Raw genomic sequence first — 27,986 nt, 5'->3', positions numbered from 1 at the left:
GAGGTTTGCCAGTTATCTGGTCTGTAGTTCTCAGGTCCCTCAGCATTAGGCTGAAACTGATGTTGGAGAGCTAAACCCAAGGCTTAAGTGGAAAAGAGAAGGGGTATTCTTCTGAATTTCAAGGAAGGAGCTTCGTGTACCTTCTAGCTTTAGTCACGCTTAAGAAAAGAAAAAAAAAGAAAAAAGGTGTTTAGTGAATGAATAGTGATCTTGGGTTAACTTTATTTCTTACATTTTCAGAATTTTCGTCTATGAAGGTAAAATAATTCCCGATCATGGGCAGTTAAAAATAATATAATGAACAGTGATAGCTTGAAAAGGCTAAATTACTGACTGTCCCATGTGTCTGAGTCTTTCTTTCCTTTCCCCATAGTTATTTGTATCCCTATCTATCAGCTGTACTATACTACAGGAAGTAGGAGCTATATGTCTGATTTATATCTGTATCCTGTAAGGTGCTCAGTACAGAGCAGACTTTCAGTGTTTAAAAAGTATGCATAGTACAGATGGAATCAAAGTGTAAAAAAGTCAGCAAGTTCTGGGGATGAGAGAACACCCTGACCCCACTTCTAGGGACCCACTCACTTGGATCCAGCTCTAAGCGAGAAAAATGCTTTACACACAGGTTAAGACACAGAGTGGTCAGTAATTTCAGAACACAACCAACCTTATGATCTTCTGTGCTAACAGTAGAGAGTGGGGGCCGGCAGACTCTTGTTGAGCATTATATTTGCTTTGAGAGACATTCCCTTTCTCAGAAGACCATATGGAAAGCAAATGACACAAAGGCAAATAAATGTAATAAGAAGTTTATTGATTTTCTAAATATAATAAAGTAGTTGCAGCTCTTTTACAGAAAAAAAGGATATGATTTTCATATTCATTCTTATAGAGCATTGGAAAAAACATAATTGATAGAAAAAATGGATAGAAGGTAAATAGAAACATTTTAGTATAGTTTGATAATACATAAATACAAAATACCCAAATCACTTGCTTATGACATATTTTATTCTCTTATTTTCATAAGGAACCATGTGGATTATTTTGGATATGTCAGTGACGGTTCATGATGTAGTGGAAGAATGCAATTTGCTAAGAATAAAATACTAAATCAAAACCTACATTTTAGGGACGCCATGGCTCTGTCAGTATCACACACGTGAAAAAGGTATATTCCCTACATATATTTTCTGTGTGGCCTTCCCTAAGTCAGGCAATGTTATTGTGACTAGGAAGTGATCATGGTGGGGCTATGAGTGTACTTAGTTCTTGATCTCAGTAAACACATTTAGCGCAGAGAAAACCTAGCTTCTCCCTGTCTCCCCTCCTCCTCTATCCATCCAACTGTAAACACCACTTAATGTTTACATGGAAGCCTCTCTCGTAATCATGATCATCAGATTGAAACCTGGAGGAAAGCCATATTGTCTCTTTCCCAGTCGGTTGTGTTTCCAAGGAAGAAAACCTCTATATCGCTAAACCCCTTCTGACATTGTACAGAGATTTTTGAACTCGTATCTAGCACTAAAATCTGATTTTCTAAAACAAAGCAAAACAAAACAAACAGAAAATGACTAGTGTTGAAATTGGATAAGAATCATAAAAAGAACATTAACAGTGAAGGGTAGTCTTTTCTAGTGAAGAATATCACTCTTTATCCAAGAAAACAACTGGACTCATAAAACGATGACAACTAAAGGCAGGGTGGTCCACACTCTTGAAATTATGAGATAGGAATCTGTTTCACCCTCATCCCTAGTTTATATAGCGGGGGTCCTTAAATGGAGAGCAGAATGGTGGATGACTGTAGTGGCAGGGAAAGAATCTTCCATAGCTTCCCCTCCTTTACTTTCATTTGGGGAAACTGGGTGAGGTAGGAGACAACTTTGTGATTAAGAAGACATGAAGAGCTTCCTTGGAGAAAGGCTAACTGGAGGTGTCTTACTTTTCCAAAGCAGAGGCATGTTCAAGTGAACGTGGAGCCAACTAACTTAGAAGGAAAGAGAGAGACTTGGCAAGTATAATTTGCCAGCTGGTTGAGTCAGACGACACATTGAGAAAGATCTTTTTTGGAAGCATGTCCTCCCTTGAACCCTTTTCCAAAAATCAAGCAGTGTCTACCTCGTCCTATTTACCTGGACCCTCTGCTATTGCCTCACTTGGGTAAGAGTCCATCTTTCTAGGCTGTGCTCCTGCTAGTTTTAACGTGACAGAACTGTGGAAACAAAAGCAATTAAATAGCATGTGCTACTATTTTTAGGAGTCAAAGTAAAGATGTTCTAAGGATCTGGCAAGGACATTTGGCCCCCTGAGCCTCCAATCCTCACAGCCAAGACTTTTCTTTAGTTTTCACTGATGTTAGCCTGAGAGATAAAAGGAGAAGAAATGTGCTGACGTTCTAAACCCACCAAATGCTTAGTTTATAAAACATACATATGACACATATCCTAATACAGGACCTGGCTCTAATCTCTTCAACAGTTTTTTTTCCCCCCCTGGCTAAATGTTCCAATTCCATAAAGCATACACTGCCTGGAAGCAGAGTACAGGAAACCTCAGCAATATGCCACCATCCAGTAGGATACAAATATAAAGTGGCTGTATCAGCAAGGAGTGCTCGCTCAGGGAATGTGTTTGCAGCCCATTTCATGGTGTCACTCCAGAGGGGAGATTGGAAATGAGTGACTTTCTTCCACTTGGCAAGGTTTCCTTATCTCAGCACCTACTCCTTTGGATGGTATGTTTTTGAAGGCTGCACAGTAGGACTCTGGGTACCGTGTGTACATACATATGTAAGAATAACGTTTATGTTTCTCAGAACAGGCACTTTTTGAAGGCAGTAAATCTAAAAGTGAAGTTAATAGAGCCTATATTTAGGCCTCATCTTCTCACTTTGCTGATGTGTTTGCTGAACAGAAGATCACAGATTTGACTCAGTCTCGCAAAGAGGCCGGAGTCGGCAAATGGCTATATTCAGAACTGGGGAAGTCTTGCCAACTCAACTGTAGCTGTTAAAAAGGCAGACTTGGAGAAGGTGCAATTGCTTTTCTCAAAGGTGACAGCACAGAAGGAGAAAAGCCTGTGACAAAGCCATGAAATAAAAACTTGTGTGTGAGGCTCAGAGAAAATTACTATCCTCAGGTTCTGCATCTTCATGTCACGTCTATTTCATGGCACAGCTTTGCTACTCAGAAAGTTCTTTCCCTTCCTTTTTTTGGGTGTGTCTCATGATTGCACATATTCCCAGTAAAGAGAGAGAGCCCCAAATCCGTTAAACTAATGATAAATTGAAGTTTAAACCACAAAACCAAACAAAAACAAAGCAGTCCACTGCACAGATAACAAGGTAAAAGTTCAACACAACATTCAGCTGTGAAAATTTTTCATCAAAGTTTAAATTTTTGCTTCACGTACATAAAATCACATGATCATTTTATTCACGCTAAGGAATCAGACCATTAAGTGGCATCTTTAATTCCATTTGCTCTTTGATATGTTTCCTGAAAAAGAATGAGGGCATTATTCAGATTTTAGGGGGGGGGGAATTCTTTGTTTGTTAAGGAAATGATTCTTGGATAATTCGCTCATCAACTTTCCCAAGAGAATAAATGGGCAGTAAAAGAAAGTAAGAAAAAAATTTTGCAACTACTTCATTATAAGCTATTGGTAACAAGATATACTACCCAGGGTTCTAAATCTCTTTCATCAAAGATATACCTCCTTGATGTTTCAGACATTTTAATTTGGGTAGAAAGCTGGCATGGTCTACACCAGTTTCAATTTGCTACCTAGTGAGAGAGGTCTAAGGCACTTTAACTTTTTTTGGCAATTCCACCCTGATACGTTGATGTACTTGACATTAATCTAACAATTAATTAGAAGATATATAGAATTAGTAAAATGCAGTCACTACCCAAATATTAGCTTGGCTTTATTACTTGAAAGTTAAAATATGAGGTCATTCCTACTGTTGATATTTAGATTATAAAAATCCCTTTCCCTCTCCAAGTTTGTGTTTGAAGGAATGAAACACGTTGGCAGATATATCATAACCTGGGTAGGCTTTTCTCCTGCTTCTGGTTGATTATTATTAATAAGTGATCATCAACTGTCACCCAAAGAGAACAACAGAGAAGGGACTGGCTTTGTTTTTCCCCCCCTTATATGCATAAGTCTCCCAGAGGGGGTGGGGGAGGAGAAAAGTATCCAAAAAACCTAGCTCTCTCTATTTCGCATTTTGTAAACTAGTTCAGAAATGGAGTTAAATAATTTGGTGAGGAAAAAGACATTCAGGCTTAATATTTACTCTTTCCTAATAGAGGAAATGGAGTCAAGAAAGCAACTACTAATCCTATGCCTTGGTGCGAAGCAAAGCAGGCACTGTACAAAGTCGCAACACAATACGTCAGTAATAATGGCCCAAGAATAGTTCTTGACCTTCTTCCCAACAAATAGAAATATAAAGAGTGAATCGAGCAGGAGAGATAAATACATTAGTTTCCATCCCCACCTCAAGTTCCTTTGGAATATTTTAAGAGATAAACGGATCCATACAAAATTTAAATAACTTTCTCTTTTCTTTTTTGGCAGTTACAAAAATGGGTCAGGTCTAGGAATTATTAATTTTCTGGTCTGAAAAACCCAAGTGTTTAAAAATAAGTTTCTTTTCTGAAAGATCAGCTTTCTTGGAAGATGCGTGTGCATGTGAGTGTGTGTGCACACATAGGTGTGTTTTAAGGACAACACAATTGTATTTCCCCTAAACATTGGGGACTATGCTGTATAGAACGGAGGAAAACAATTTTTTATTGATAATTTTCTTTACATTATGTAAAGGTAAATCGGGGTTTGTGGCGCTCTTTATTTTGTTAAAGAGCTGCTTTTTCATACCCACTGTCTCACTGTACTTTTATTTCCTCTAATAAGATGTCACAGGTTCCACCCAAGTGAGTCTCTACTCAGGTGTGCTCACCTAGATAATTCCGAGAAGTTCTCAAAATGTTGCTTCTATTAATTCCCTCCTGGTTGGGGGTCCTCCATCTATTCTACATCGTTTTTTACTCCATCAGCCATAATATTTATCAAACCTCATAGAAAATGGGGAACTTTTCCAGACTCTGGATGTTGCCATCTCAACCAAGGTTACTACTCTGCTGTCCCTGCTGGCCCCTCCAGCCCCTCCTGTATTTCCTAGGTGTGAAGATTGGAAAGAGGTACGAGGCCATTTGTTATTTAACTTGGCTCTCATTAATCCCAGGGAATAAGCAGATGGATGATGAGACTAGCTTGATGGATGGTAGACTCTAGGGAGGGAAAATGCCTAGAAAGCTTATTAGATAAGATCATTTTAAAGGTTTCCTGCAGTAGATTTAACTCAGATGAAGAAAGAATATTTTCAATCAGTTCACAGATTTTAACCAAAAGCCAAACAACTGTAAGAGAGAAATGGGATGAAATAAAAACCCAAGAGCACACATCAAAAGGCACAGCTTCCTGAGAGATCCAGCTCAAGAGAAGGAACAGTTGTTGTTGAACTGCCATGTAAAGCAGCTTCCAGAACATAAAGGCTTCCCAGTAAGTGTCCTGGAAATACACAGGACCAAAGTCCCCATGAGAGCATGCACAAAATCACAAAATTACTACAGCCCCTGAAGCCCGGTCTAGCTAATGGCAAAGGTCAAATCTCAGAACTGCAATCAATCCCATAGCATTTGTTCACAGACATCTTAAGATCATGGGTTGGTGGACTGATTTGGGAATGCATGATACAGTGACACAGAAAATGGGTGGGCCTCAATAAATGTGCACTGAGAGAGAATAAGATGTATTGTTTACCTACAGCAGTTTCGGCCTCTGTGGGGCATACACTGTGGCCCACAGGAGAGACGCTCGTCTTAAAATCAAGTCACCTGTGCATTCCACTGAACTCTAAGTGTTAGGGTGTTGTTGATATTCTGACCCTCACAGTCCCAGAGAGTTTTTCAGTTAATGTAAAGTAAACCCACTGTCTCTGGGGAAATGTGCTGCAGTGTGCTTCAGTGCCACAGTTGTTTGTGCTTAGCGGTGGCCTTTCCCCACTGACTTCATCACAGCGTCCATCAGACAGACTACCTAGTAGTTTCCCACAAGATGACACAATATGTATGCCAGCTCTACATGGTCTCTGACAGTGCCTATGTGGATTGGCCACCTGATAGCTAAAAGGTCTGCGTGAATTTCCTTGGATGCCTTTGAATAGGGGGTACTTTAGTCTGTGAGAAACACGTACTGTGCTCTGAGGTATTCTGTGCTCTGGCAGTGGCAACTGGAGAGAGCAGTGGACTTGCAAGATCAGGGTCCATCCCAAACTGCCATTTACCAGCTGTATCGCCCTTGGCAAGTCACTTAACGATTCTGAGCCGCAACTTTCTCTTCTAGGGTAAGGCTATTAATAACCTTCCTCTCAGGGCTGTTTTATGTGTGAAAGCAGTTTGTAAGCTCTCTTAGGAATTATTATTTTAGACCTCAGAAAGCCACCCCCAGGTCCTGCCCAGGAGACTGATGACAGGTTCTGCTGATAGGGCTTTCTAATTCCGAACTGGGGTGGAAGAAGCTGCAAGCCTTGTCCTCCCAAAGACCAAGAAATACTATTGAAACTAAATAGCAACCCAGGGCAATTATGAAAGCATTTATACTTTTCCACATAAAACTATAATGTACTATAGCTCCTTCCGGCTCAAGAAAGATTTCCTTTTGCACAGAACTAGCCAGAGGTAATGAGTTTTAACAGAAGCACTATCTTTTGCTTTTGACTTTTTCCTTGTTAGAATTGGAGATCACATACTGACATTTCCCAACATTTTAAGGTCATTATCAGCAGGCCAGTTAACTGGAGTGTATCGTTAATGGGATAGGTATGGGGCGGGGGGGGGGGGAGGCAGAAAGCTACATAACAACTGGCAGAACCGTTTGTGTTTTGAAGAATGTAAAAACAACAACAAGGAACTCATAAACTAAAACCTGACTCTCAGAAAATCCTTCAGACTATTTTTAAGGATGTCTAATGATTTTTTTTATAAACAGGTAAAAATCAACATTTTATTTTGTCGTAAGGATTAATCTTGTGTAGCAGCAAGGAGAACATAAGCCATGAAGGCTCGTTCTCTTTCAGAGTCAGAGGGAATTTAGAACAAAGTGTGATGGAGGAAACAGAAGAGATGAAAGTAATGAGCTCCTTGATGGAGATGTTTAAGTAGAGTCTGGATTATCACTTTGCAGTGAATCTGTAAGGGAATTTTAACACTAAGTGGGAGAGGTGACTATGGAGTCCTTTCTGATTGTGACCTAGAAGCAATAGGAAAATAGGGGGGCTTTGCTCATTCTCTTGCAGGGGTTCAAAAGACAGGTCGGTATGTTTGCTACAAGAGTGGAGTACGTAGTTATGAGCGAGTCGGAATGTACATTTTGTATCTTATAAATAAAGCTTCCTGTTCAGACTGTATGTGTTGTATTACATTTGGGCAACTCATACTATCTTCAAATGAAAATGCAAATAATTGAATCAGCCTTCCTCTATGCCTTTTCCTTCCCATTGACCCTGAATATCTGGAAGCCTTTGCTTCTGTTAAGGAAATTCCAGAATCTGTGATACATAAAGCAGAGGGTCTTCTCTGAATGTAGCCTCTGCTTTCTGTTGTTTCTGGTGCCTTAAATACTCTTCCCTCAACTCTAAATCAAGACAATGCATCAATTCAAGATTTCTTACTAAATTTCACTCCTCCATGAAGCCTCATCGATGGTACTGGGAAGAAGTACTCTTCCTGTCACTAGATTCCTTCCTGTGGAGTAACGTTGAACCTATTTGATCTTATTGTACTTAGCCTGAATCAAAGTTACTTAGGAGCTGGAATCAAAGTTAGGAGCTGATTCTATTACAGCGATTAGGAAATAAATCAAATGAGTAAAGGATAAGGATGTGAGAAAGACAAAAGTGAAGAGAAAATATGAACTCCTAGATACAATATCTAATCGATCACGTAGGGAAGCTGCTCACTTGCTCTAAAGTGCAACATCTCTGGGTACAAACAATTGAACACAGAAAAATGGAACTGACCCTCAAAACCAGTCAGTCAGTAAATATTTATATTTAACCTATAAAGTATCAAGGATTCTTTAGTATATTTGGTATGAGAATATGGACTAGAAGTGTCTTATTCTTGGGAGGATGGGGCAAAGGGAAAGGAAAGATTGAGGAGACGTTATGAACATCTACCAACAAGTGGGCATCTAACGGATGGCATATGTACTAGCTCACTTCTTGTTTTCAGAATGACTTTGAATGTGGCAACATCAAAAACAGTACAGGACATAGCGTAAGAGGACTGTTTTATACACAAGCAAGATCTATCCTCATCTTGCCTTCACTCTCGTGGGTCTGAGTCCTTGGGAGAAATATCCACATTGAATATCAGTTTCTTTGGGTGATTCAAATTCCATTTACTTTTAGCCCTGAAGAAAGTATTTTCACCTAGCCTGACCCAGTAGATTGAAATAAAATTAGAAAACATTTTTAGGTCCAACTGTTCAAAGGAAAAGCAGAAAGGTGACTGGACTTGACACCAAGTCAATAAATAAGGAAAAGTTAAAACAGTTATTGATATCTGACCTAGAGGCAAAGATTTAGATGTTAGAATTGTTTTGCATAGCTCTATAGCCAGATCTTTGTTTAACATAAAGAACTTTTGTAGGAGAGTTGCCTTGCTGGTAGAATGGACTGCTATAAGCAGTACTACATACAAGCAGGTCTAAGATGTGGGATGGTGGCAAGTCAGGAGAATAACAGAGAGGATTCAGAACCTTAAAGCTTCATGATTCTGTGTTTGTCTGCAAATAGCACTGGTGGTTGGGGTCAGCGATAGCCCTCCACACTGGTATAGAATACAAGGTGACATAGCGACACCCGTCTCATTCTTGGTAAGTCATTCTATTCCAGGGGTTGAGAGCAGAATTAGAAGTTATGTTCAGTGCCAAGTTGACTGAACACATTTGTGCGTTGTTTAATAAGGCTCCTATTAGGGTATATTAGGTAAACATCTATCATAGTTAGATGAATGAGGTTTTTTCTTGTCCCTAAAAGGATGGGTACCTTGGAAAATTAACAAAGATATACAGTAGGAAAGTATTAATGCAATCATCTATAGTTTTAGAGAGGAATTAGCTGTAGGGTTTCCTCCTCTCTAGTATGCCTTCCTGCTTATAGAATATTAATTTTTGTTGATAACAAAGGATGGAAATAGAGATATTTATTAGTGGGGTTAGAAACCGCTGTACATTAAATAATCAGAAATAAAGAGCAAAGATTTTAATAACCTTTTAGTAACTTCAAAGGGAAAATGTCACTGAGTTTAGTAAAAATACATCTTCCACACAATATCCCCTCAAATAAACTACTTGCATGTTGGATAACTAAAATAAAGTCTTTTTGCACAGAGGTCAGAAAAGTAAAATAGAGAAAGGAATGTATTCTTCCTTTCTATAGTGAAGGGAAAATATGTCATTTTATATTTATTTTTCAAGTTAGTAAGATAAAATTAGTTTTCTGTGTTTGCACCTAAAAAGAGAAAACTAGTACAAATCAATCATAGTATTTAGGTAAGACATCACAGAAAGTGGATGATTAGATTTGAACGAGAGAACCACCGACCAAAACAACTCCTACTTCTTGTGCTCACCAGGTAAGTACACTGAAAAAGGATAACACATTGAATGTATGAAAACAAAACCCTTTAACCCACAGAGATGCTTAGCATGTAGTACAGTTTGCCTAGGACTATGTCAGAATATGTATCACCACCTCAGAAAGAGGCGAGCTATACCCCCCTCTCAGAGGGGATGAGAGGTCATGTATTATAAAAGTTCAGATGTAGTTATGGCCATGTCATGGGGACAAGCAGTGCTCTTGTTTTACTTTCTTCTGACAAGGGGAAAATGTAGGGTTAGCTATAGTGATTTTTAAACACCTCATAAAGTTGGAAAGTTAAATATTTTACCTGTTTAAATAACTACAACTGCTGATCCCTAAAACCCTTATGAAAATTCTCAGTTACATGATACAAGAACTCTGTTGCGTAGTTTTAATTATAGATTGCCCCTTCTATCAAATTCCTCCTCTTCCCGAATCGCACTCTTCTGGAGGCAGTTTAGGGGAAAAAAAAAAAAATCACCTCTGTCTATGTATCAAAACAACATACTCACTGAGACTGTCATTAATTATTGGTAATTTCATTTATGTGTTGAATTAAGTATGTTTTATTTTCTTCATATGGGACCCTCCCCCAAAGGAAAATCAGTGTCAACCCTGTGAGAACTTGTAGAAAACGGAAGTGAGGATAGAAACCAAAACTGGAAATATATTCTTAGAATTATCAGCCTTTTCCAAACAAACAAACAAAGGGCCTATTTTTTTTTTTTTTAAACAGTATTAGCCATACTTCAAAAGAATCTCAGACCCAAATTTTAACAAAATGCTTCAGGGAGGGACTCGGACTTCTTGTTCTCAGGTAGCTTTTTATAAGCAGGCTTGCAATCTGTGCTCCAGGAAAAGCTTTGGTGCTGACTCCCCTCTACAAAATATTGTGATTCAACTGTTAAGATTTAATATCACTGTCATAGGCAAAATGTTGGTATGTTTAAGAATTCCAGAAGGATAACAGTTTTTCCTTGCCATAAGAGAAATTATCAAGTTTCAGTGGAATACAATACCATGCTACCACTAAACATATACTTGTTTTGTTGGTCAAAATGCTTTTGATTAAAAACAAAACCTTAACCTAGTCTCAGAAAGATTACTTTGCATATAGCTGAGAAAAGCAGGGTAGTCATAAACGAATTTGCCAAGGACTCTGTGATCTGAGTGCCTAATGAAAACTCATTAAAATAAAACTGAAAGACTCTATTATCTCATTTTATGAATAAACACAATCTGGAAAATATGCCCTTTTAAAGGAAGGGTTTACGATTGCCACATATATTTTGTGGTATCATTCTTCCCTTAATATGATCATAATACCATAAGGAATGTAATACATTGATTTGTTTATGGGAAGCCCAAGCAGGATAGCATTAATAGGTAGGATGGATGGAAGGAAAAAGGGAGGGAGGAAAGAGGTAAGAAAGAAAAGAAGGAAGAAAGAAGGAGGAAGGAAAGGAGGGAGTAAAAACTCTCTCACCAAGTCTCATAGTTTTAACCAGATAATTTTTTAAAAGTTTGATATAGTATGCTAACCAAACAACAGCCGCAGGAGAAAAATTTCATTCTAGTTATCTGTCAAGTAAATAACTCGACCTGATAAGTTGTTCAAGGTCGCACCATGATGACTCAGAACCAGGATTCTCATCGTGTTCCATTCACTATTCAATTAAAAAACACACAAACTGAAAAATTATGGCAATTAAAAACCAGTGGACATGCTGAATGAGGGTTAAAGGCTCAAGGTGAAGTCTTGTCCTTGTTATCTGACTAAAACCAGAGTAACACCAAACTTGATCACTGACAACATCCAGGACATCACTTCATGGCCATAAGAATGTTTCCACAATTTAGGAATCCATTAAGGTACTTCCAAGAGATAAAACAAAAGACATCCTATTAGGATAGATTAAGATGAAGAGTTCAGACTTCCCTGGATTTTGTTGGACTTTTGGATGAGTATATCTTTGAGATTTGGGGATCGTGAATGCTACAGGTTCTTCAGTGGAGTATTCATAGTAGAGTCAAGATTCTTTAAAAATAAGGCACACATACTCGTATATGTTGCTGATTGTCTCCCATGAAAGTGCACCAAAAGAACAATCTCAGGAAAGGGACTCGAGGAACATTTCACAGAGGTATATCTTTTTCAGCCTACTGGTTCCCCACAGATGGCTAAAGCAGGGTATGGAACATGCTGTCATATTTCATAACACACATGTAGTGTAGCTGTAGGCAACAGATGGACAATCGCTTGTTTAAACTACAAATGTGAAATACTAAGGTAGTATAGCAATATTTCTAGAAATGTATATGGAAAAATAGCCTTTCCAAGCCAAGAGGAATGGTGCGAGGCTGTGAGGTTACATCAGTGTTTCCCTGATCTCCCTGGCAGCTGCCATAATTTCCCCAACACCCTTCAAAACTTGATAATGGAGGGATAGGGGGCAGCTGACACAGATTTGACAAGAGAAGCCCAAACCATATCAAATAGAAATAACACTGTTATTCCTGGCTGGTTCACATTAATAGGATTTTTACTAACTAGGAAAAAGGTTGGGCATTGTGTTTTCAGAGTCCTGTCTATATTCCATAAAACCCTCTACTATAGCCCCATGGTAAAAGAGCTCTCTTTCTTCCTCTGGACCCAAATGAAAATACTTCTTTACATGTAGTTAGAGTTTTACATACTTTAGACATCACCATAAGCATCTATGAAGAATCTTTCACAGTGAGAAAACAATTATAGCGTTGATAACTCCACTGCATTAATCAGCATACACCCAATGAAGTAATTTTGATCAGAGAAGTTGCTCCTACAGAAACAATTTGTTAATGACAGGAAAAAGAACCCACATCTTTGAGCTGCAGAAATTTTCAGCATCTCAAAGTCTTGATGCCTTATACTTGGGACACGTGACTCATTTTTAAGTTTTAAAGGCAATTTTGTTTGCACATGAGACTCTACATTGTGTTAACATGAGCTGGGGATCCAGGCAATGAAGAAATTTGATTTGAAATGGCCTGCAGAGCCCATGACAGAGTGGGTTTTTTTTCCCTTTTTCACGTCTCTCACGTTAACACAGAATTACCAAATATTTGTGTTCTTGACAATTTTTTAAAACCAGTATATTTTTAACAAACATTCTCTTATAGACTCTATTTTTTCTATTATTTATAAATTTAAATGTCAACAATTAAGACAATATATCAAAAAATAATAGAATTATAATCATTAAGGTAATATGAACTTTATATCTCTGCTATAGGCAAAATTTCATGTAATTAAAACAGTAAAGAGTGATTGGCATTTTTTTTTAAAGTCAAATGATTAATAGAAAAGACAAGAAAGCAATATAAATCATATTTTTAAGAAATCCTGGAATAAAATATTGCAGGAACCTTTCCTTATCATACCTTGTGAAAGAAAAAAATCTAAATCTAAATATTTCTGCATATGTATGTGTGTACATTCATTATATAAAAGTATATAAGTCTATATTAAAAGAGATTTACTTTAAAAATCTTTGGTAAAGATACTCTGAGGTTATGTGAGAAAAATGTACTATAAAGATTGTAAGCAAGCAGTATTCTGGCAATGCCACAGTGATGGGTCTGTGACAGCATTTTATTATAACTATTTTTTTGGCTTGTAAACATTCAGTTACATAAGGACTTAAATGTAACAAACAAATAGAATGTTATTGCATTTTTATAGTATAAATATTTCATAAATTCTTCCTTTTTTGGCAAAATTTATAATAATATGACTGCTATTCAAGAGATAAAATCCATCTTTCAATAAATTGCGCTCTTAGCTTTTGGCCTAAAGACAGTTTTTCCCAAGTGTCTCATAGAAAACAAGTTACTGAAGCAATTCAAGCAGATTATACTATCGCCCCCGTTGTCTAACAGTCAGTGCTTTCTGAGGTCATCAGCATGGTCTGGCTTTTAATTTGGAAGGCAGAAATTCAGAGATACAATCACCACTGTATCCTGAAATTCACATGCTGTGCAAAGTGGATCTTATTGTATTTCACATTATGAGAAATTTAAGATTCAGGATAGGAGTAGTAAGGTAAGGAGAAGACAGTGGTCAAAGGAAACTTTATAAAGCTATAACTTTGGTGGTTCTAACACAAAACTGTTTAGTGACCAAAGCAAATGAGCCACAAATTAACTTAGTTGAGCTATAGGCTTAAGATTTTCTTATTGGAAAAAAAAAAAAAAAGAACCATTTTATGATTATTCTTACTAAAGTAAAATAAATGTAATTGGAATTTCTAAGGCATGGGTTGAAATTGAAAACACTCACAAATAATTTTTCATTTCTGTTCTGGGTGTTAAAAACAAAAATTTTAAAAAGTCGCACTAAAATATTTATAATGGCTGTCACTTTATAATCATGAAAAAGATACTTATGGAGTCAGGGAAGGGTACACAGGGAAATGTAATTATATTTGTTATATTTGATTTCTTAAGGTGGGTGGTGTTACATATATATAGGGATTCATTATATTATTATTTATACTTTTGTGTATATTTAAAATATTTCATAATTTAAAAGCATATACTTGTGGAAGATTTGAAGTCAAGTTTAAGAAATCTCAATCCAAAATACTTGATTCGTTTAAAAAACAGCAGCCTGCCATTATTAAGATAGGTGTCTCTCCTTAAAAGAAACATGTTAGAACCTGACAAAGTGTGGTTCTACAGTTGGTAAGTAAGCATTTCTCTGCCCAGTAGTTTGAATAAAGATTCCAGGCAGAGACTTTGCATATTTTTAACTCAGAAAGGCAATTTTGTTTTCAGTGATTGCCTTTGAAAGTGTGGTGTAAATGTCACATCAATGATATGAAAATGTCTCCTGCAATAAGTAATTTGAGTTGCAGAAGGATTAAGAGAATAATGAAACTGTGGTTTCACAATCTTTTTAAGTTTTCCTGTCTTTTTAAAGCAAATTAAACAAAACTACACAATTTTATTTTGTGTGCCCTGATTTGCAATTGTCAGGCAGAAAGGACCTGGTCCTGGGGGGGAAAAAACAATTTGAACTGCTCCTTATAGATATTTTTCACTATCAAAAAAAGTCAATTTTGGTAGTCATGTTTGAATATTAGAAAAAACATGTCAATATTACTGATATTGAACAATAGACAGTATAGAAAATGTTATATTCCAGAGAAAACTAAGTTTGTTTGTTTTATTATGTCCAGCCAATATGGAAAAGGGAAATCTTAAGATAATATTGTGGGATAACAATGGGCTTTTTAAACATACTCCTAAAATGCAGTCTCCATTATATCCCACCTGTAATTTCTTCAGAAAAAGATTGAAGTTTGAATCTCTTTCACTAGTATCTATTTTCAAATGAGCCCCAACCACTGGTCACTATAGATTTTGAATTTGGATGGCTGCAAATTAAATTTGGGCTTGTTTGAACCCATGTAATTTACAGCTTAAATTCTTTATAATCTAACATATAAACTGTGAGTTTTTCCCCCCAAGGTACATAACCAGTTTAGAGAAACAGAAAGATATACTTTTCAATACACAAAGAAAGCAAGGATATCTTTTATGATCACAAGCAACGTGGAAGTAATAGGATGGAGCCTTCAAGCCTAAAAGCACCTGTGAGTTGGCAGACTCACTCAGGAAAAACTGTGACAGCAAATACCACACTAAAAAAAGCCATTCAACCAGATGAAAAGTGAGACAAACATAGGGATTAAAAGTCACAGGAATGCAGAAGTGAATGGGATGGAGCATAATCCGTGTAAAAATGTGGAAGTCCTTGGAAACAAAGGCCACCAAGGTCCTACATGATTAAATGTGAAATGTGTATTTGGTAAGAACTTAAAAAAAAAAAAAATCTCATAATCTACGTGTTTCTACAGAAAGGTTACCAGTAGATGAAGAACAGAGACCATCCCATAGCTTGATTGCCTTTCCTCTATTTTCCTACTTCTTTTCTTATATTTTTTCTTGTATTTCATTCTTCTCAGTGCCACCAACTAATCAGCTAGATGGGCCACAGAATTTAGAGATCAGTGCTAGCCTTGGCAGTCAGCACTCTGATGCGGGCCGAGTTGCAGGTCTTGCAGAGGATGTGTCCATCCAGAGGGTAGCAGCCTTGGTTATCTCCTTCAGACAGGAGACCACCACAATCCTAGAAAAATAAAGGCAGATGGAAACGATGTAAGTGCAAATGTAAGCTACGTCTGTGGAGACCAAATTCCTTAGGTTTCCATTCAAGGCCTCCACCATGTGGCCTCTTACCTTCCATCTTCATAGACCACCAGCCCCTCCAATCCTCCCCCAATATATAACATATCATGTGTTTAATGAAATTGAATTAGATACTGAAGACATATATGAGAAGAGGGTAGAATGACCCCCCTAAGGTCACTTAATAGGAAGTACAGCTACAGGAAAAGAAGAATCCAAGGGTCTAGGCTCTCAAATCGTGGTTTTGCTCCCGTAACCCAAACAATAATAGCAAGGACAAGAGAAAATAAAACAAGACTAGATCCCGAACCATTAATTCATTGTTACCCTTTATCATCAGTTTAAGGATCTCTCAAAATGAATATACAGGTACAGGGATGACATTTCTTGACCCTGTCTAGGCAAGAGCAAAGCTGTAGAGTGATTCCGGCTAGGCAGAAGGGCCAGCAATGGGCTCTGCATTGTTACTCCAGTTGTAGTAAGAAAATACAACCCTAAGGTTTGTGGGGAGTAACGATTTGTTGTGCTTTCTAAAGGAGATATTGTGGTGTAGAGGAATGAGTGCTGGACCGGGAGGCAGACTCTTGGGCACCACAGACACTGCCTGCGTCCCTGCAGGTAAGGCTGATTGCCACTATGAAAACAATTGCTGCATTTCCTACCAAGCTGTTGGAAGGATCAAAGAGGATAATGGATGTAACATATTTATTTTTAAAAAATGCAAAAAGCTGCATAACTGTAAAGAATTATATTATTGTTGGTAGCACATCTGAGGGTCCATTCTGGAAAGTGTTATATAGCAGTTAAATGTTGGTCCTTACTTTTGGAGAAAATGGAAGTTTCTTTAGAAAAAAAAAATGTACTTCATCTAGTGGTGTGTGCACTTGATAACTTTAGTGGAAACTCTTTTAAAAGGCCATGATTGCTGCATTTCTCACCTCTGTTGTCTACCATGACAGCTAGGAGGTCACTGGGGCTCACGTCTGCATTGCACAAATAATGAAATTTAAGTTCAGAAAGGGTGTTGCTCAGAATACAATGACAGCAGCAACAGCTGCACTAGGTCAGCTTTACCAAAATGAACAAGCAGGTATTCTGCAGCTCTGGAAGTATTCAAGAAAGTGAGTAATGGAACTCAATAGTCTTTTCATCATAATGGAAAGAAAGAAGGACATTTCATAAATGACATGGTTTTAAGCATTTCATGAGTTACTATCTATTGTCACCTGGATACCCTAAGAGCCCGGAGTCAACCACAATGTTGGAGCCATCAATGCCTTGAATCTCCCGGCCCAAAGGAGCCCTATGGGGTGTCCAGGGCAACTTCTTCGTTTTAGAGAGGGGAAGCGAAGAGCAGAGAGGGGATTGATTCATCCAGTGTGAGGCGGCCTCCATGGCAGGACTAGAACAATGGTCTGCTTGCTTCTGATTCACTGTTCTTCCCATTCTACAGTGTTTTTTCTAAAGAAATGCTCAGCATTTGAAAGCAAGTTGAATTTGTACAGCTATCATTTAATCTGGGAGGAGGAAAGGTACATTTCATGCAACTCTTAGCATAAAAAACAAAGCCATTAAAACTCAAAGCCTATTGGTATGTGTGTGAGGATTGGGAAGCCTCTTTGCTTTGTGCCTCAGTTTCTCCATCTGTAAAATGATCTCTAAGTATCTGTTAGCTCTTACACACTTATGACTCAGGTCAGTTTTGAAGGTGATGGATGGACATTGTTGTTCCTTTTCAATTGTAAAACCTTATGTGAAAGCTGGTCATTTTATCTTTTCTCATGTTAAGGCAACTTGAACTCTAGGAAACAACAAAGCACACTGCATAAAACAGGTGGTCATTGAAGGCAGTGAATGAAATGAAAGCAGTCCCAGGGTGCCAGCCTGGGTCTTGGGTAGATCTTAGTGGGAATAGATGAGCCAATCTCATGAAGATGTGGTAATGAGGAAATACATATTATCCCTCAAGTAGAAGAGAGAGCTGAAAACTGCTGTACTCAGGAGAGCTAGTAGAACACAAGAAAACTGCTTCAAAAGAGGGGGTCTGAGTAACTTAGAGAAACAGGATAAGACAAGATTTTAAAATCATTTTCTGAACGTAGTGCCCTCTTGAGACAGATTATAGGGGAAAGACGTGCTACTCTTTGCTGTATAAATGAGTACATGTTCGTTGGGCGAGAAGCCTTCTTTGTCACTCCCATCCTGGATTGCAGCTCTTGTATATATTCCCAAGGCACCCTGTGCACAGCTCTCCTATAGCTCTTAGTAGTCACCTGAAGTGCTCACTCAGTGCTTGCTAACTTAATGAATCTCCGTGACTTTGAACATAAAGTTTCAACACCTATGAGAGGAATAAATTCTAATCCTTCTCAGTGGGTAACAGAGGCATCTTTGCCCCATAGGCGTGTCAGACCCAAATATAGAGATTCCCTATAACAACAACAACGATAATATTAATAATGCCAACAACAGTAAGACCTTTTCCCACTAACTTAGCACTTTATGATTTACAATGTCCTGTAATATACAAGTTTGCATTTTAGTTGCACAGCCATATTTGAGGAAGTTAAGAATGAGTCCTTTTTATAGGTGTGGAAATCGAGACTGAGAGAGGTAGAGTGACTTACCCAACATCAGTAGCATTAAATGTGCATATGAAATCTAAAACCCAAGTTTAATCCTGTGAACACAGGCACTAGTGGCTGTCCCAAACTTAATAATTACTATGTTTATGAAAACACAAACATAGGCTCTAATGGGCCTCTCAATGCCTGCCACGCAGGGTATGGGACTGCTGACCACAGACCTCACACCGGTAGCAATGAACATGGAAATCGCGATCCAGAGCCACGATCCGGACAGTCTCTTCCTGGCCTGGGGCTGGCATGATTGGCTCCTTGCACACCGAACATCGGGGGGCAAATTTCCTGAAAATGGAGAGATAGTTTGTTAGATACTGAGCATAGACAATGACAAAGAGGTGAGACAGAGATTAAAACAAAAGGTGTAAATCGAGAGGACATCTTGTCTGCCATTCTCGTGACCTTGAGCAAGTCACTTTCTTTCTCTGAGTCTGCTTCCTCAACTCTAAAATAAGAGAGTTAGACTCAGTGACTGTTAAGGTCCTTGTAGATCATAAATTTTGTGATATTGAGTGAGGTGGGGGGGTGAGTGTGTGAATTGCTTATGCATGAGAGCATTTATGTTGGCCATGTGAGATGTGGCATTGAATTCACCTGTGGATAGATTCAAACACAAACCCTGGGCTTGTGCAGGTCTCTACTTGTTTTAGACTTTTGCATGTATTCCTCGGGCCCTACCCAACTACTCTAAGTTTGATGACTTGCCCTCATCCCCACTTACTAGAGCCTATTTCTTTGATATGTGTCTTGAATTCTAAGAATTAAACCTCAAATGCCTATCTTTCAAAATAGCAGAGGTTAGTGAGTTTAAATACTCTTTACACCAAACTTACTATGGCCATATCTGCACTTCTCACATTTTGGTTGTGTTAAACTTGTTTGAAGAAAAAAAAAATGTTAAACTGCTATCAAGTTCTTTATTCGTTAAAGGATTTCAGCACTTCTGAAGGGTATGTGTATGTTAACACATATACAGATACATCCATACACATACACATATGATTTTGAAATTACCTGTTGGTAAGGAATTGCAATATTTCCTAATCTCTTAATATTCCTTAATATGACCGATACATAACTTTTTTTCCCCCTCATAACAACAGATTAATAGGCTTGTCATGCAGGGGACCCTGCTCACTGCACCATTTGTCATGCGAGGCAGCCTGTGGGGTCTCTGCTCCCCATATAAGAACGCAGGATATGGCTAGGCCAAAAAGGAACACCCACGGAGCCATAGGTAGGGGGTGATACCACTATAGTCTAACTGGAGGCACTATAGTCTCACTGGAGGCTGGATCCACACGACCTGCAACCTGCTGTCCACTTCTCTGCCTGCCAACCAAGCAGCCGTGGCAGTTATATTGGTGGCTAATTCACTAACTGGTTACAGCTGATGGTCAATTAGCCACAGTTGATGACCATCTACTACCCGAGCCAGCACCTTTCCACATGAAGCCGAGAGCCTGGAAACTGCTCTCTGGGACTCTGTCCCCACAAGGCTGCAAATATAGGGCATGCATCCATCTGTATTTGTAGAAATTAGGGGTGGCATTTGTGAAGGTGTGAAATGAGACACGATTTGAAATGGGCTCAGGTAAGAACTGAAAATATTTTAAAAAAAGAAAAACAATTTGTGCAACTCAGCTTTTTCATGCTAATGGTTTTAAGATTAATGATATTAAAATTTATTTATTTGTAGTGAGACTTAAAAGAAATAATGATAGCAATCTAATACTTTGCAGAGTATTTTATGGTTGTCAAAGCATTTTTACATACATTATACTATATATGTACACATTAATTTTCCTGGCAGCACCCTAAAGTAATCTGTATGGCTGCAATCTAAATAAATATGAATTAAACAGCAGATCAATTGAATGCTATGAAAGAAAAATGAAAAAATCATGTGCAATCGAGTTATTATAATTGCTATTTTATGCAAGAAATTTATATTCATTGACAAAAAAAAAATTGCTTTGGACTACCTGATTATTTTTGAATCTCGGTCACCAGTCGTGAAATAACCAGGATTTTGGAATCAACTGCAAAATTTCCTTTCCCCAAACTCATTGTGACTGTAAATTCTGTGAGGTAAGAAATATGTCTTACCTATCACTGTGTTCATGAGACTTATCCAATTTCCAGAGTAGGATTACTTACTCCTCTAGGATAAGATATCTTTCATTGCATATGTCTAGATTAATAGGAATTACTTGCATACCTCTGGGGACCACTAAATTGTGACCATCCAGAAGACGGGATTTGCTCCATCTCTGAGTCCCCAGAAACAACCATTGTGACTGGTACAGAGAGTAGAAATTCAGGCTACATCTGATAAAATGAAATATTTGCCATATTTCTCTACAAAAAGATGTTAGTTGGACCTTTATGTTCAATCTCAAGGTCCTACCTCTTTGGAAAGGTATAAATTGTATTCTTGCTGAGTAATGATTCCTTTCTACCAATTGCCCTCATTTCCATGATGGAAAAAGAGTGAAGTGAAGAGACAGGAAGTAGTTTCCACAGTCCTCACAGTGTTTCTTGGCCAACATTTCAAGGATTGTTCAAAATCCCAGGTGGTCTATTTCAAGGCTCAGCTCACTGAGCAGATAATAATAATAACAATAATAATAATAATAATAATAATAATCATAAAATGAATTTGATAACACTTTTGATAGCTAAAATAGCTACCATTTATTGAGTGCTTATTATGCGCCTAGCTCTGTTAAGCACTTGACTTTATTTTTCTACTGACAGCGACATTATGGGGAACTACTTTTATTGTTTGTACGTTACAGTCACGGGAGCCAAGGCTCAGGGAGGGATGGTCTTAATCATCTTGTGTTCCGGCACATTTCTGGCAATCAACAAACGGATGCAGATGAAACAAAGAAATGGATGAGTGTACGATGCCTGATAGGAAAGCTCAGATCGCGGAGTAAAGGCTCAACACAATGAAAGGGTCAGTTAAATAAGCAACCTGCTGTCTGCTTCTTCTGGGCTCACTGTACTGGCTCTGGGAATATAGACATAAAGTAGGACTCCAGAAATCAGACTGCTGAGGGAATTCTACCTATTTCTGCATTTGTTCCATATCCGATCATACTGCAAAAATGATTTAAGCCAGTTACTGTAAAATTTTATGGTGTATATGTGTGTGTGTGGGGTGGGAGGGGAGGGATGAGATACAGTCAGTCAGCCAGGGACTGAGTTTGAGCAGTCCTCTGAAATGATATACATGGGACAGAGTTCCCACCTAATAGGCTGGAGGACTTAAGCCAAACTGGACTGAAGGTGGGTATGTAGGGGATGGCCCATTAATGAGGCCTCCCAAATAGCAGTTCAGAAGCTTGCTGCTCAAACTGCAGTCCAAGACCACCTGGGCTCTTGTCAGAAATGCAGAAATGCAGGGCCCACCCCAGACCTACTCCATTAGAATCTGCAGTTTAACAAGATCCCCAAGTGACGTGTAAGCACAGTAACGTTTGGGAAGCGCTGGTTTAAAAAAGACAGGATTGTAAGCAGGCGAGATACATCCCTTCTCACGGGCCTCCAGTATCTCACAGGGTAACTTCTACTCCCAGGCTGCTCTAGTTACAGCCAAACCCATCTTCCTTGAATGTAGAGGAGACTTTCCTGACTCTGTGCTCTGGTTTATTGCTTGAGTTGCTCCTTCTGCCAGCAATCTCCTTGTTTCCCACTTAAAACATTCTTGAAATTCTGCTTCCAGAAGTCTGCCCAGAGCCCAGGGCAGAGCAGTCTCTTCTGACTCTGGCTCAAGCCTTTGCTTGTGCCCAGCTCATTGTATTAAGCCCTTCCTGCCCGAGATCACACATATTCTGCACTTTCTCCTCCTCCTGACAAGCTCCTTGCTGACAATGGCGTCCCTCCGTGTAGCTGTACAATTTCCACCTACACAATTTTTCTCTCCTTTTATCGCTGTCCTTTAGCACTTAGCATGGTAATGGGCACACAGAGGGCTCTTTGTAGATGAGGTTGAATTGAATTAAAATACATTTCCTAAAAGCTCACAAAGGGACACCTATTCAGAATGACCAAGAACAAGGCTCTGTAAACACTGTCTGCAGGAGGTTGTATTCCCCTATCTACACTCTCTTTAGCCTTGCAATGCCTGCCCTGGGTTGGACTTTTAGCTGCTTTGTGTTCTAGTATATTCAGGGCTCAGAAACAGAGTTCTGTAAAATTTTCTTATATTTTCCTTTGGAAAATGGGGAAAATATCAAAAAGCTTCTCCCATATACTTGTTAATCACGTAAACTTAAAAAAAAAAAAATTGTATTTTAACATGCCACTGAATTAGTGGTGGTGGGGAGAGAGTTGGGGGCCTGAGATTATTTTCCTTTTTAGTTGTTCAAGTCTGCTTTTCGGGAGCATTCAGAACCACACACTTACGTCACCAGTCACAAGTTTCTAATTATGCTCCCCACTCCTAGAAATGAAAGATAAATGGCATAGCTATAAACTTACATTTGTTAGAATTGATTTCCTGTTTTAATTGAGGGTGTAATATATCAGTCTTTTCCAGCAACAGAAACATGTGTGCTCTGATTATATCTATCACTCTGTCTTAGATTAGGGTAAGTCTAAGAAAAGAGAGAAGCAGTGATAGAAACATATTCCCCATTGGTATCTTTTCACTTCCCTTAAATAGATGCAGGTTTTCTTTTTTCATGTGTAATTACAAGCTAAAAATATCAATAATGTGATGTACAATTTATGCTGTAACTGGCCTTTTAAAGTGAACGTTCCTTGTCTAATTCAAGTGGAGAATTTCTGCCTCTGGGTTTTTAAAATTCATTCAGCCTCACGTCTTTTGGTGAGGTTTTCACTTTCTTTGCAACTTGCAAAGTGGTCAGGAAATTCATTTTTATACTATGAGTCTTAGGTCACCAAATTGCTTGTGGAAAGTAGCTCCTGGTTGTTGACAATCAACAGAGCAGTGAAAATTAACCCATCTGGAGTTAATACATCTTCAGGCCCTAGAACAGATACCCAAACTAGTGAGCCATAGAAGCTTCATGTCTTTGAAAGCCTCAGACTGTCCGGAAAGCCATTGCCCACCAAATACAGTCTAGAAAGCCTCTGTGTCTACAAATCACATCGACAGTTTTCATTCAGTTCCTAAAAATATGTAACAAATTTGACGAACCAATTAACAAACTCACAAGCTGGCCAAATAAAAATAAGCAAAACACTAACCCCACAATTTTCATGAAAACCTCAACTATAATAGAGGAAAAAGGGACATACAAATGAGAGAATCGAGGAAGTGGGAATGTATTTTTCCAGGTCCATGAGTACATGGTCTTGACTTTGGGGCTCTGCTTTCTAATCCTCCTCAAAAGATGGCACAACACTGTATTCATTTATTTCATTAGAAAATATCGTGAGAGAGAAGACCTGGGTGAGGGAAGAGGTGAGGGGAGGGTATGAATGGGCTGAGGATGGCATTAAACTGCCTCTGAGTGAGAGGTTTACCTTAATACGAATGACTGAATTGTTCTCTGTGTCCCTCCCTCTATCACCTACTATCTATGGAGTGGCAGGACACAGAGAGAACCCAGGGCTCTAGAGAGAACCCTCGTTGATACAGCAGGAGAGCTTTAAGACAGGGTCTGATCTAATGACCAAACACAACAGCTCAGAGAAATTAAGCCATTTGTTCAGTGTCACACATCTTGTTCATGTGTAGGCCAGGGAGGGCTAGCCCAGGGTCCTGCCTCTTTCCTAGACACATACTCTGCGGCTAAATGAACTTTCTTGCAATTAGAGACACACAAAGATGTCATGAGCAAGCCCCAGGGAAGCGCTGCAGCAGAGGCCAGGCTGGAAAGACCACGGGGACTGCCTGATAGCAATTCCTACATTGGAGGCCAGGTACGTAAACTCTTTGTAAAGTGCCACCAAATCCTGAGATGCTGTGGTTCAGAGACAGTATGTGGCACAGATGCCAGACTGTGAGAAGAGGCCCTAAGGAGCGGCAGGCGGGAGGAGAGGGGGAGACGGCCTACTTGTGGAAGTCCTCAATGCAGTGGATGAGGCCGCCTGCATCCACGGTGAACGGGATGCCGTCCAGGCTGCGGTGGCACATCACGCAGGTAAAGCAGTGAGGGTGATAGGCCTTCCCAGTGGCTCGGAGAATCCGCTCCATGATGGGTTTGGAGCACACGCTGCACTGCTCCAGGGTATTCTGCGGAGGGAAAGAAAAGTGCCACTGATAAGCCGGGACTCCATTTACGCAGTCATTTACAGCAGGACAAGAAATGTCACAGAACACATTGGCTCATACGCTTACCACAGTCAGCGTTCAGAGGAAGGCAGAGAGTATATCTTTAATACACAGAAAAGGAAACACAATCAGATGGATCAAGTGGCTTTCCTAAGGTCACTTAGGCAATACGTGGCAAATGTAGGATTTAAAACACATCTTCTGACTCCTACACTTGTTCCTCTCTACTATAGCAGCGGTGGTGGCCAATTGTTCTGTAAAGGCCCATGAAATAAATATTTCAGGATTTCTTGCAGCAGCTCAATTTTGCGACTGTACCGTGTTTCCCCGAAAATAAGACCGACCCGGACCATCAGCTCTAATGCATCTTTTGGAGCAAAAATTAATATAAGACCTGGTCTTATTTTACTATAAGACTGGGTATAATATAATATAATATAATATAATATAATATAATATAATATAATATAATATAATACCGGGTCTTATGTTAATTTTTGCTCCAAAAGATGCATTAGAGCTGATGGTCCGGGTCAGTCTTATTTTCGGGGAAACACGGTAGTGAGAAGGCAGCTGTAGACAGTATGTAAGCAAATGGGCTGATTGTGTTTTACTAAAGCTTTATTTACAAAAGCAGGTGGTAGGCTGGATTTGACTCATGGCTGTAATTTATTGACCCCTGAACTATACAACCCAGGTTTTCCACTGGAAGAAAGCTTCATTATTACTTCTAAAACTTACTTTATCATCAAAGACCTAGTGGGGTCACAAAGGCCCCTAACATTTTAGAGAGTGGTCCGTCTGATGACCTACTCAAAGAGCATGCTAGCTGCAGACCCCTATCAGAGCACAGTGCAATCAGTGAGGCTTTTGATCATTAAAATCCTTGATTTGAACACCATCTCCAAGTTCAGTCTTGTGAACTCTTAATGGAAATGTTGAACTGAGAGGGGTTCCAGTTTTGAGAGGTGAATTAAAGAATTAATTTAGCTTTAAAAATATGCTGAGCTTTAAAAATACACACCCCCTTAAAGGGGACACAAGTTATTGAATCAGGACTTGGAAGACTTGATAAAATTAATCCTTTATCAATCCTTCTGCAGAATCCCATGCTCTCTTACCCAACAGTCATGCTTCATATGTAATACGCTATATTCCAACTGAGTTGTCTGGACTGACTCACCAAGTTTACAGTCTAGAGTGAACCTGGATGGGGCTCTGATTAGAAAGATGCAGAACTGGAAGGGATGTGAAAATTAAGGAGTAACTGCCCTCTTCGCATGAGAACCTTTAAATTTAGGCAAGAAGTGCCTGCAGTCAGATAGGTAGTGTGCTGATGTCTCAACTATAGCAATGGTCTCTGATGGGCTTCCCTTATTTGCATCTCTCTTCTTCTGTAATACTTCCCCATCCCCAGAGTGACTTCCAGTTTCCTTTCCAAACCACAGATGTGACCAAGTAATTTTCCTGTTAGCAAAAACTTATATGGCTCCACAGTGTATAAAGAGCTAGTTCCATAGCTGACATTCCACCTCCCTTTCTAGGCTGATTCTCCTCATGTTTCAGACTGTTCACACTTGCTCAAACCTATGAGAAACTTCCATACTCCTGTAATGGCTAATGCCTGGAATGAATTGCAATTGGTCATTTTGACCATTCAAGGTAGGGGTCAGAAGGCAACTCTGCAGTGAAGCCTTCTTCGATATCCTCATTTGGAATAAACTGCTTCTTTCCCTCCCCTTCCCGATCACGTTATTTGTGTTGTTTGTAGCACTTACAGTATTCACATCATTTGTGTATATGTCTATTGCCTCTACTAGACTGCAATTTCTTTAAGTGCCAGGACTACATCTAAAGAATGTGTTTCTCTTTCCTATACTATTCCAGGTATTTTACCTGGAATAAAAATAAGCCCAGATGAATGTGTGCATAAAGAATGAATGAAGGAATATTGTTTACATCCCACCCTGGCAGCACACTGCTGGCCTGACTCTGCTGACTCTGGAATCCATCCCAAGATGAATTGGTAAATCCATCACCATCCTCTCCTCAGAGCTGCGGTTGCCAGAGGTTCTGAAGTTGCTTAGTACGCTTCTGGTCACAGTCTAAACTCATGGAAACTATTAACCTATTTTTCCCCTGTTTTGAAGTGGTGAAATTAAAATAGCAGAAAAACATAATGTGAGAGTCTAGAGATGACGATGGTCTGGACAATGGGAGCCCTGCTACTTTTCTAGCCTGGTGAGCTGAGCTACTGTGGCTGGAAACTCTCTTCTCAGTACTTGTGTTTTGTTCCTATGTGGGTTTTAGATTTTTTTTTTTTTTTTTTAAAGGCAGCCCTAATGGAGTTGAACAAACCAGAAAATGCTTGACCAGAAAATGTTTCTGTTTGCACTGAGGCTTGCCTGTAAGATTCAGCCCAATTACTTAAAACCATCAGCAACATATATAAGGTTGAGTAGGTTTCTAAGGAAATTCTTTATGGTCTATGGAAGCACTGTTTAAAGGAGCAGTAACCTGACCATTTCTGCTACAAAGGAAAAACAGTGTAAAATATGCCTAAAGTGAGACTATTATGAAATGCCCCCAAATCAGAAAATAAAGGCTCTAAGAAGACAGCTGACTGGAAGCTTGGAATAGCAATGGTGGAGGAGGAAACACATTAACCTTGCCTAGCCAGCTCCCTTTACTGTACTCCTTTCCTTCCAGTCTCCAGTTGGTCCACTACATATCTTCTCTTAGGGAAAGGATAAAGACTCTTACAGCGTCAGAGAGGAAGGCAGTGAGAGTCCTCTAGTCCAGGCCTCTGACTTCACAGACCTGGCATACTGATGCAGTTAGACCTGGGTCATGGAGCTCATTAGGGCCAGTGATGGGACTGGTATCACAGTTTCCCCACTCCCAATCATTCAGAGAGAAAGAGAGAGAGATGTGATGAATTCATTATATAGATGTACAGAAAGAAAGTTGCTAGGTAAGGAATATAAATTATCCTTCTGGCTTTGTCAACTTCTACTGTATGACCTTGGGTAAATAATTTCTTCTCTCTAGACCTTAGTTTGCTTGTCTGTAAAACAATGGTTAACTCTAACTCTGTAATTTTAGTACTCTGTGATATATCAGTGTTAACAAC

General features: G+C 39.0%; 1 protein-coding gene across 20 annotated transcripts in view; it reads right to left on the bottom strand.

Annotated features, from left to right (window-relative positions):
- Positions 1-793: 793 nt before the first annotated feature.
- Positions 794-27,986, bottom strand: part of LPP (LIM domain containing preferred translocation partner in lipoma) — a 650,163-nt gene continuing 622,970 nt past the window's right edge. For all 20 annotated transcript variants that reach the window (XM_019752112.2, XM_019752114.2, XM_019752115.2 and 17 more), the window contains 3 exons: positions 24,636-24,814; positions 18,765-18,885; positions 794-15,899 (listed from right to left, as the gene is read on the bottom strand). In XM_019752112.2, the coding sequence (XP_019607671.2) occupies positions 15,771-15,899; positions 18,765-18,885; positions 24,636-24,814 (429 nt within the window). In that variant the 3' untranslated portion in view covers positions 794-15,770. The remainder of the gene's footprint in view (positions 15,900-18,764; positions 18,886-24,635; positions 24,815-27,986) is intronic.

Source organism: Rhinolophus sinicus, linkage group LG01 (genome assembly GCF_036562045.2).
Source record: "Rhinolophus sinicus isolate RSC01 linkage group LG01, ASM3656204v1, whole genome shotgun sequence".
In the NCBI taxonomy this organism is placed as follows: domain Eukaryota; kingdom Metazoa; phylum Chordata; class Mammalia; order Chiroptera; family Rhinolophidae; genus Rhinolophus; species Rhinolophus sinicus.
The sequence above is the reverse complement of the archived record's forward strand: the minus strand, read 5'-3'. Positions and strand labels throughout refer to the sequence as shown.